This window comes from Nestor notabilis, unplaced genomic scaffold, assembly GCF_000696875.1.
Source record: "Nestor notabilis isolate BGI_N333 unplaced genomic scaffold, ASM69687v1 scaffold28415, whole genome shotgun sequence".
In the NCBI taxonomy this organism is placed as follows: domain Eukaryota; kingdom Metazoa; phylum Chordata; class Aves; order Psittaciformes; family Psittacidae; genus Nestor; species Nestor notabilis.
The window spans coordinates 400-12,256 of NW_009931007.1; the positions used below are offsets into that span (position 1 = coordinate 400).

Consider the following 11,857-nt stretch of genomic DNA (forward strand, 5'->3'; position numbering starts at 1 on the left):
GCGTCAACAGCAGTGAGTCCAGACTCTTCTCAGAAGAGGAGGACAAGAGGGGGCAGACAGGTTGCAACACAGTAACAATTAGTTCTAAGAAATGCCCTTTTTTTGGAGGAGGTGGGGAGGTAGTCAAATGCTGGAACATGCTGAGAGAGGTTAGGGAATCTTCATCCTTGGGGACAGTCAGAACTTCACTGGACACAGCCCTGACCACCCTGTTTTAACTGAACCTGCTTTGAGGAGGACACTGGACTAGGTGACCTCTGCAAGTCCCTTCTAGCCTGTGTGATTCTACTATAGTGTTACTATACACTACACTTCCAAAAGAGTTAACAAGGCAACATGGTAATTATTTACATAATTACACAGTAATTGTCATAAGATATGTGCCAATTACTTTGCCACGTAGCATTTTTCCTGTGACTACTAAGCTTTTTCTAGATTAGAGGGGTTTAAAGATACTTGTTACCCTGTTTTTTATTTAAAAGAAAAAAAAAGGGGGGGGGGCAAAAAAATACCCATTACTAAAACAAACTGAACTTACACACTGCATTGTCCATGGAGAAGTAAACATGATTAAATCCTAAACGCAGCCTGTGAAACTCAGTCAAGAACTATTGGCTGATCATCTCCACCTGCCTGAAGCTTAAGCTTCTTTGCTTTTAAGTTAGACCCACAGTTAGGCCGTTTATGTTCCTGTGACTTCTTCACCACTGAATCTTGGACAGTCTTTGAAACAGTCTGAGCATTTTCTCTGCTTCCTTTTGAATTCGAAGATTGAGATGGTTTGGCCTGTAAGTGATAAACAAACATGTTCAAATTCTAGCACTGTTTTCCTTCCTTTTCAGCATTCCCACACAAGAGAGAAGATATTTATGAGGTCTATTTTAAATCCAGTTGATTGTATTACTATGAAAAATATATTGAGCAGATACTAAATTATTAAAATAAACTATAATGGAAAGATACCTCTATAGCAAGTCAGTACAGATGTAAATACGTATATACAAATACCTTGTAAACACTTTTCTTTTTTGTTATCCCTTCTATAGTTATGACATGTCCCTCATTTTTCAGCAGACCTGCCTTTGGTCCTATCTTCAGGTAGGATATTGTCGCGAATGCTGTGAAGCTGAAGTCTTCCCTGCATAAATTAAACCAGTGTTATGAGGGAAGTTTGGAGACAAAGACAGGCTAGACCATGCAGAGGGAAAATGGGATGCATTAACCCTTCTGAGCGGTGTTCCAAATAGCAGCTTGGCTTTGCTTTATCTTTTCAAGTGGACAGCCAGTTAATTTAGAGTGACTCTAGTCAACACTTAACATCATACAGTCTGTGGACCTTTACACACACACGGACACACGCACATGTCAATATGTTGGAATACACGGAGGAAAATGAGGGGAAAAAAGATGTGAGTCTGCATTAGCCAGTCTGTTCTGACTTAAGACTTCCTCTGGGCAGCCCCATTTACCCTGCTTAGCCATGGAATGTAAATGACACTCCACATAAACAGCAGACTTCTCCAAAATGAAGCCTGCTGCAGATTAAAGGTTCAACCTGAATACAGAAGACCCCAGTTTTTTAAAATTGCAAGATACGCAGCATTTCAAATGTCCCTCCAACTTCTGTTTTGACATCCTGCAGCTGAAATACAGTAATCTTTTGAGGTTTTCTAAACACATTAAATGCATCTGAAATAAAGGCTAAAAATGAGACTACAGAACGAATCCAGTAATACTATGTAACACCAGAGCCATGAAAAATGACTAGCAGATATTAAAAAAATAAAATAGAAAAAGGAAGTAGTCATCTTACATACTTCAGATATTGCTGCAGCAGTAAATGGGCAATAATTCTCTCCAGCTCCTCTCGAGGGTACTTGGGTGGAGTAACTTCAGGCACCCTCAGTTTTGCTACACCTTTCCCAGACCATGCATCGATTAACTTCAGTGGGGTGAGCTTCTCGCTCATGTGTTCGGCCTGCTCAAGTATCTTGACTAGATCCCTGCAGTATCCTGTTATATCCATTTTCTCACATGCTACAAATAAAAGTGAAGTAATATTTAAACAGCAAGTTATTTAGACAGTATCCATATATACATTAGGTCTATACATATATATGCACTTTTATATATTCATAGATGTATACGTCTATCTATAAATATATATCTTTGTGCCACATAATAGTAATGCTTTTTTGTTTTCAAACTATAACTTAACAAATAAAGCTATAAGTGTCCCTTTGTCAAATTAGGATTTGTTTGTACCCAAACTTGTATTTATCTTTCTACTTCATCATTAAAACTCCAATCCTGCAAATGTTTTTATATGGATTTAACACTACACACAAATAACCTCAAAGAAGCATTTACAAAGCATAAAGTTTCTAAGGTAGCTTCTATGTTACTCTGCAGCTGGATAGGAATCAATTCTTCACCCATAATGTTTATTATGAAATATTAAAGAGCAAAATGGAATTGAAGACTCTGAGACATTTCTTCTCTCAAGACAGTTATGGATGAAATGAGACAGAAAAAAGAAAAAAGAAAGTATTCATTTCATAGAAATAAGCTTCATTATGAATAATTATTCTGAGCTCTAACGTATCCATGTAGTACATAATGATCATGCTTCTACTGCATGAGCTGATCATGGCACAGAATTATCCAACTGCCTCCTCCAATACTACGAATTAAGTACTGAAAACCCAGTACTACTGCTAGGTTTCCTCAGAGCTTGCTTAGATATCCAAAGACCCTGGGGTAAACCAGCAGTTAATAGGAACATATTTCAACTATGTTTCGCCACATGGCTCCTGTAAGTCTTGGGTACAAGCCAGCTGCACACTCTTCTCAGCCTCTGATCCCAGTATAAAGTTTAACTAAGCCCTATTTCCAACTAGAACACAAGACATCGTTGCTTGCATGAATTTGCAAAACAGGTTTATTATATAGATATAGTTAAATGTATAAAGAAAAAAGTTAAAAGTCTTTGTTTACCTTGTCCCCCAAAAAGCGTACAGGGAAAAAAGTCTAGTTGTGAGAACAGCTTTGAATACAGTCGTTCCTAAGTTTTTCAAGTGTTGATCTCTAGACTATCCAAATGCTTCACAACAGGTATGTGGCATGAGGAGATGGTATTTTCTACATATGACAAGAATTCACGTGGTCCTTAAAGAAATTTAAGGTGGTTTTGTGTGTCCAGTTAGAGATGCCCAAGATCAACTTTTCCTCAGCACTCCTTTCAGAGCTTTCTAGATTTAGATGGGGTTTCCTATGTCTAAACCACAGCTCACACTTCGGAAGTGCAGCAAGAGATACTTTGTGCATCTTCAGAAACTTACGGCTTTCTGCATGGGTACCAAAAATGACAGTTAAAGCAGGCAGTGACCAACCATGAAAGTGTAGTTTAAGACAGCTACCCAACACCGCTCAGGATGGCTATGGGCAAAGTAGCAAAAGAACTTATGTCCCAGAACAGCAATCTACTGAAACCATCCTCCTTTACCATGCAGTGAGTCTTGCTTCAGTTCATCTTCCCAATTTCCTCTGTGTCTGGCCCACATACCTTCCATCTGATTATCCTAACTTTCTTTCAAAGGAAGAGTGCACACTAGACAGACAGTGAGCAGTTAAGACTAACACACAGCCAAATCTTGAATTAGCATGCTCAGCTGTCCTGCACAGGTATGTCTCATGAGCATGCAGCACTGCAATGCTCAGAGGCTTTCCCAGGCAAGTTGTAGGAGGACATGTGCAAACTGTGCCTTCTCACAGCCTAAGTGTGAACAGTTTGGCATGCAGAGAGCAAGAGGCTCCCTCTCAAAATAAAGCTTTCACACTCAAACAAATGCTGAAACAAACCCCAGCACATACCAGAATCGTTTTAAAACAGGCCTAAGTCAAACTGCCCCTTGCCCCAGCTTCACTTCTGGAAACAGGTGAATTGCTGAGCCTGAAAGATACCAAAGTGTTTGGCCTCAAGCAAAAAGCAGGAAGTATCCTGCTAAACACGCTAAACTCAGCAATACTAAGCCACCAAAGCCTGATGTTCATAACAAAATTTGCACCTTGGAAACAGGCAGTATTACAAGCACACTTCACAGAAGTTGCTCACAGTTCCTCTAATGTAGGTATTTCTTTAAGCTAACCCCTTCTCCGTGTTCTCCATCCTTTGGTTATGAAAACAATTTACTTACGGCTCTCCCTACAGCAGTTATCACACATTCTGTTGCACTTTGCAGAATCCCATACTTCATCAAAATGATGGGCTATGAGGACCCGGCGACATCTGAAAGAGCAGAGAGCAAAGGACTATAGAACATAAGTGTATACGCCTGCGTTATAAATCATGAAAGTGGCAAAAAGAAGGTCTCTTAGGTCAGCTCATATCTTAAAACAAACATGAGGAATTATCTCAGGAAAAATCAAAAAACAAATACTGCAACACAGTATTCCCTACTGTGCTAGTAGGAATAACCAGTAGCTTTCAGTAACAGTGAACACCACCGTGGAACAGATTGGTTAAAGCAGAAAAGTAATCTGCAATTTCTATAGAACGAAAAAATTATAAGAATATAAACTAATTCTTAGTCTGAGGCCAACAAAGGCTATACTGAATGCACAAGTTGCCCAAAACATAGATACAAGTGTTTCCCATGAAGTATTCCAAATAGCTCAGCGCAGCAGATGAAGCACTAAACACACGTGATTCCTGTATGGCCACTGAACACTGGTACCTTAGAGTAAAACCCAAAGCATTGCAGTTTTCATTCTGAATGGGATTTGAAATCAAAACAGTGTTTGTCAACAGATATTTCACTTCAACATAACTGCTTCCAGAACTTTATGTGAAGCTGGCAAGCAACACACCAACAGTCAGTTATGTGCAACAGTACATGTACTGAGCAGCCAAACCACAAACTCCAAACTCAAGACTCTGTTACAGTAGTAGTGCTTCTGAGGAGGGAGCGAGGGAGGAAGGAGTACTTTTGATTTATTGTTGGGTTTTACTTATTTTGTTTGTTTGGTTTTAATTGTTTGTTTGTTTTCAAATGCCCTCTATAAAACCCCACTAATTGGCCTATTTACAAATTAAGCAACCAAACCACAACAGTAACTTACTTCTTCATATTCTGGCAGTAGGCCACCATGTTATAGAGCTTCTCTTGCCCTACATTTTCCATCACTACCATTGAGCTGATTCTGAATATATCCCCAAAACCATAATACAAAATGCAGTCAGCTTTTTGGTCATCTCTACCTGCAATGCATTAAAAAGAATTACAAGTAATAATTAGAAGAGGTTTATTTTAAACACAGCTTTTTTCGGTACAAATACCACTGTTATCTGCATGGGTTTCTGCAGCCCCTATTATAGAGAGAACATGACTGTAATAAGAGTATCAAGCATAACATACTAGCCAACAGAACACAGCATGATACAGACTAGAAATAAAAGTCTTCTACAAATAAAGAATCAAGCAAACTAAAAATACTACACAATAGAGATTTTTACTCTTTAACAAGCAAAATAAAATATTAGCATCATACATAAAGTCAGGGAAATCGCTATTTTCTCACCCTAACACCTCTTGGAAAATCCTAGCCAAATATATGTTGAAGCCTAATTCTTACTTGATTAAAACACAGTGTGAGCTTCAAATACCTTATAAGGTATTAATGGTAATAAATGAAGAAAGAATTAGGTATGATAGTCCATTTAAAACCACCTGTGCCTTCTATAGCTGAATTTAGATCATCTCTTCCTTCATGCTGCCTACTTCTCCCAGCAATGTGCTGATGGGTGCTGACCTGCTGTTTACAAGATCCAAAAAGCAGAAAAGGCCTAAAAAACCCTAAACTTTCTTAAAAGTTAAACTTTTAAAAGAACTACTTCACACGGATGAGCAGTCAAGGAGAAAAAAGAAGGTTTCATGAGCTAAGTAGTATGCTCATGCAAATGAGCAGCAGTGCTTAATTAATCCCTCCTCACAAGAATCTCATTTAAATAGTTATGAAAAAGAAACACAAAAGCTTGCTTTAATCCCAGATTGATAAACATTGTGAAACAACAGGTTCAGCACCTATACAGCCCTTATCTCACTGCTTCAATGTTTATACTTCCTATTACCTCCAGCACTACCTAGAAGTAACCAGGCTATAGCATAAGCAGATGCAGACTCCCACAGACTTTGATGACCGCTGTACTTCTTAGGCCAGCATTAAGGCCAGTTTCTATCACACAGCCATAGTTAAAATTTCCACTGATTGCCCCTCAAGATCTTTAAAAAGCTTTTCTACATGTCCATTCAATTTGTCTTTGAAAAAGTACTAATGAACAAGGCCGAAAAAAACAAAGCACCATAAAACTGGTTTTAGCCATAACAGCTATTTAGTGCTGCTGTACACTGATCAATCCTTTAAATTCCCTGCTCCAGACTCCCTATCCTACTTCTGTTTCTGTGGCTACTGAAATTCATACAGCAATTAGGTATCATCTAGAAACAATCTGAGCAGATCACACACCCCCACTGCTATGCAAAGAAAAAAAACCCAACAAACCCTTTCTATAACACACATCTGAGCAGTCAATGTCATGTTATGAAATTATTCTGGTAAGCCACAGATGCCACAAAAATCAATTAAAACAAATGCTGAGTAAAGGGCTGTGTAATTTGCTTCAAAGCCTCTTTACAGAGGCAGAGTGGCATTACACTCTGGAGCCTGTCTTGAAGACAAGATACTTTGCACAAATGGCTGAAATCAAAGTACAATTTTATTGGTTTAATGAACGTAAAATGGTGGATTTGCAAAAGCCATTTCCTACAATACCTGCACGTCCACTCTCTTGGTAGTAGTTCTCCATGGATTTGCTCATAGAATGATGAATTACAAACCTCACATCAGGTTTATCAATTCCCATGCCAAAAGCAACAGTTGCCACTACAACCTGAAAAAAGATTAAGAAACCATCAAGGTATCAAACCACAATTTGTTTTAATAAAACATAAATCTATGAGAAATATCTACTTAACCTGGATCTGATTTGCTGCCCATCCTTTATGAACTTTGGTCTTACATTTAGCATCCATGTTTGCATGGTAAGTCCCTGCCTTGATTCCCAGTTTCTGCAAATTCATAGTAACTTGCTCAGAATCCTTCTGAGAAAAACAGTAAACAATTCCTGCACAAAAGTGAAAGATGCCTTATTGTAACGTCTTAAAAACACCCTCAACAAACAATCCCCGATACTTTCAAACAACTTTGAAAGTTTTATTAACTTAAAAATAAATAAAACCCAGGAAGCGATCTTTTTGCCTATTCATTTCTCCAGTATGGTAGCCATGAAGGAAACTTCAATTATCAGCTTTGACTTGTAGGCTAAAGAGAAAATATGGATACCAATCCACATAATCATGGAAGTATTCTATGTTCAAGGAGGACAATGGTTATTAATGCTTATGTAAAGGGGTGCTGTTCATTATGACATCTATGACATCTCACCTGAGGTTTTGTCATTAGTCAGCCTGGGCTAAGTCAAGGATTACACACAAAGCTACATGATTTGCGATCATCTTAGCACAGTTTGTCCTCAGGGAGCTGTTCGTCACAGCCGGAGTTCCAAAGCAGGGACATACCGCTGCCCTGGAAGATCGGGTTCTGTTGCCTTTGTAATACAGCTCTCCTCTTTATTTGCACTACGTAATTCATTGATTACATAAAGTCCAACTTTTACAGTTCTGCTTTCATCACAAAAGTGCAATTCACCCCACCACACACCCAGTCTGGGCACTGAATAACACATGAATCTTGTGACCAAATGTGAAAAAGAAGTGGTAAAGATAGGAAGTATCCTGACACATAGATACTAAATAACATAACACATGATTTAAGAACATAGAGGTAACCTTTTCTGAGCCTTGTTTTTACAATCTTAAAAATTGCTATTATTATGCAAACATTGCTCTCTATACATCAACATTATATTTTGATACTTCAGAATATGTATGTAAACTGTAAAGACATTTAAACACTAATGAACAAAAAGAGTAATTATTCAAAGTACAGGTCTTATTAAATTTCATTTCTTCTAATGCTGGATGTTTAAGGTACAGTGAAGGTAGTATTTCTCTACAAGTTTCAGAATTACTTGAAATTACTTGTCCATATAACACTGAAGATTATAAAAAAAAATATGGATTTTTTTTAACACTTTTTACCTGAGAGTCCTTTATATCTTCCATTAATCATCTTAACTATGTCCTCAATGAATTCTTCATTATTTGAAGGCTTATGCCGAACCTCAAAAATATAATATACACATGTCAGAGTTCTTCAAGTGGGCACACAGTCTGCCAATCCTATTTATTCTACTTCTTCCAGTACAATGAAAACAACTGTTCTGCATTTTAACCAAAACTACTATATTCTCTTTGTACACAGTCAGATTACATCTCAAAAGTCCATAGAAAAAAAAACAAAAACAAAACCACGTTTTCCCATGAAGAACAATAAAAGAACCTGTGGCCAAACTGAAAACACAATAAATCACAATGTTTTGCAATCACACGATGTGTTTTCCAACAGGTTGCAGTAGTCTAAGCTTGTTACCTACCTCTCCCCTGTACACACTCCTATTACTAAGTTTTGTTCACAAACAGAGCAGCCCAAGTATCTCTGCAGGTGACAGCAAGTTCAGCAAGATGAGGTGATGAAAGGACACCAATACTCAGTTTAAAAGCCATTTATTATTAAAATGTATAACTGAAAATTAAGACATACCTCATAGTAAAGATTGGGCCGGTTAAAAGAAGCAGTAAAGGTGATGCACTTCTGAACATGCAAAATTTTCTGAGCATCTTTTAAAACATGATTTGTAGCAGTTGCTGTCAATCCAATCAAGGGAGTATTGGGAAACTGTCTTTTCAAGATACCAAGAGACTTGTAGTCTAAGCAAGAAAACAAAAATGGGGAAAAAAAAGAATTTCATCCACCACAGATCCAAAGCTAAAAAAGATACCAATGTAATTCATGTAGATAGTATTCAATGGGGCAATACTGCAATAATGTTATTGATCAGTTTACTAAAGAACTAATTTATACATCCAAATGAAGTTATAACAAGGTTGCATTTATCAAAACAGATGCTTTATCTTCTAACTGAATTTTACAGAAGCTGTCACAATACAGAAGGCACAGCACATTGAAATAGAAGTCCTTATAAAGTTAGAAGAACGTAAGCAGCATTGCATTAACCAACATTCAGGTCATTTTGCAGGTCTGTTTTTACAAACAACTTTTCAGTAAACACAGCTCTGCTAGTAAACAATCAGTATGGAATTTGGATACAGAGACTAGACTGTACTAAGGAAAGATTTTAAAGTCTCACTGCTGACAATCACTTGTTGCCTTAGAAGAGAAATGCAGCCAGTGGTACAAATTCCACATTGCCTGTTTAACCAGCACGGCTCTTTGCTCAGACACCACTTTTTAACAAAACTGCAAAGTTTGACTTTACAGTCACTATTGCTTCAAATAAGCCTTCCTTTCAAAGGCAAAGAAACAGTAACCAGTAAGTCAGTCTTCTACAATTGACAAGACAGGAAACAGAGTGAAGTACACTTTTTTCCCCTTGCAAGTCAAGGGCATTTAGAAGTGATCAAAGCATAGCTTGTGAACTTACAGAATGCTCTAGCTCTGTCACCCAGAGCATTACAAAGCGGTGTACAGAATGACATATTTTTCACGTAGCATTAGATTAAAGCTGACTGTATTGCCCATATTAAAGATGGCAGCCAAAAACTTTCATTTTATTAAGCTACAATTAAAGTAAACTGAATTAGGAGTTTTTCAGAATAGTGACAGCAAAATCTACATTGAAATCACGCCCATTTGCATGAACTTAGCTCCTGGACAAGGATATAGTCATTCGTGAATTAAATTTAAAGTCCTTGAGCTAACACAGGTACTTGCATTACACTAAGTATTTACTGGCTTAAACCACGACACACATGAAGAAAGCACCTGGATTTATTTCAGGCCTCATTCAGTACTGATGCCTGAATATCACTGCAAACTGGATTTCTAATGGGCGTACCAGGCCTGAAGTCGTGGCCCCATTGACTACAGCAATGGACCTCATCTACAGCAATGCGAGCAAGACACCCTGCTTGATAAGCCTTCTCTAGCTTTGACATGAACATTTTGCTTTTTGCAATCTTCTCCGGGGTGACATAAACAAGCTTCAGTTGTGAATTTCTGTTTAGCATTTCGGTGTGAACCCACTTCACATGTTCCTGTTCAAAACAAAAGGAGAAATCAGAGGCTAACAAACTAGGACAACTTGCCAGCTATGTGCTGTGATACAGATAATGTGAATAAGTGTCTTGTGCTCTTGTTTTAATGACAAGAACACATTAAACCAACACCTTTAATGGAATAAATAGATTTCATGGGACTATTTAGAGGATGTTAAAGTCCCTTTGGCTGGTGCGTGTTGTAGATTTTTACTCAGTTTCTAGACTTAAAAGAAGATTGGAGTAGGTGACTTTTTTGTCCACTAGTAACAGGTTGAGCAGTGCAGGCTTTTAAGTATATTTTTTTATCTCACTTTAGGATAGGAAGCTGTTTGATTTAGAGATCAAAAAGCAACTTATTGCCCAGTCTGCTATTAGTCAATTACTTTTTACAGTGAAATATATTTTCCTGACTAGCAGAAGGCCATGATCATTAATTTGCACATGACACTGGCTTTGATAGTTTAGTGGCTTGATGCAATGTGCCAAACTTGGAGCCTGCTTTAAGGTAGAGCACTTTGAAAACTCAGTACTAAATACTACAGTTGCGTGCAAGAAATTATTTTACACTTGTAGTACCACAGGCGTGTTTGGTATATTATAGTTTACTATAAAAATACTAGTGATGTTCTACAAAGACTTATAGTAGTGGTAAATACGATGTAACAGTTTACCACCCCTTATGAATTGTTAATAACCTCTTAACAATCTTAGCACAGTTGGTAGAATGGCATTAGCTGATAAAACTGTGACATTCATTCAGTATTCACAAATAACATACACAGATGCACAATGCCGGCACATACACCACAAAGCCCATGAAGACATGGCAGTTAAACATACCTTACTGCTTGAGGCATTTAATAAAGCTGCAGAAATACCAAGCTGTTCCAAAACCATGAGCTGATCTTCCATAAGTGATATCAAAGGACATATCACAAGTGTGAAACCTGTAACAATCAGTCACTGTGTAAACTGAACAGTTTAGATGTCACAAATACCTCCTGTAATACTTTTTACTAATGCATCAGCCCTCTTCTGAAGGAACTGCCAAATGTGAGCTTAAAGCTTCATACACACAGTAGCAGATTCCCTTTACAGATAGCTGACAGGTGACTGTTAGGTCACATGAGGATAATTCTTATCAACTGCCCATGACATGCATCTTCTCTTAGAATCTGGACCACAAACATCTGAGCGGCAACAGAGTAAGAATTAATACACAAAACAAAGAAAGCTGGATTCTCATCTGTGTCACAAGGAGCTCATCCTATAACTAAGCAAGGCTAGATATTGATAAATTAGGTCTTTGTACGTAAAATTCCATGCAACTGGATGGGTTTTAAAAAACAACACCACCGTATGTCTAATGACCAGAACTGGATACTTATTTTTTAAAATGAATATACAGAGGCTCTCCCAAATAATCTGAAGCTAAGATTTTAGAGTGGAGAAGACAAATAACAGATATTCACACTTTGATTACCTGCAGTCAGTACATTGATGAGAAAGAGAGAAAGGAAGAGAGAAAGAGAGAAAGAGAGAGAGAGGAGAGAAAGAGA

At 37.7% G+C, this 11,857-nt stretch overlaps 1 protein-coding gene across 1 annotated transcript; it reads right to left on the reverse strand.

The window, feature by feature from the left end:
• Positions 1–504: 504 nt before the first annotated feature.
• RECQL (RecQ helicase-like) lies at positions 505–11,255 on the reverse strand (the record flags this gene model as incomplete). The annotated part of the gene is made up of 11 exons (XM_010015685.1): positions 505–786; positions 1,009–1,138; positions 1,818–2,037; positions 4,197–4,288; positions 5,122–5,260; positions 6,832–6,949; positions 7,035–7,183; positions 8,220–8,301; positions 8,782–8,948; positions 10,097–10,295; positions 11,139–11,255. Coding segments are annotated over 11 exons (1,602 nt in total), but the record flags the coding sequence as incomplete, so codon positions are not given.
• Between the last annotated feature and the right edge of the window lie 602 nt (positions 11,256–11,857).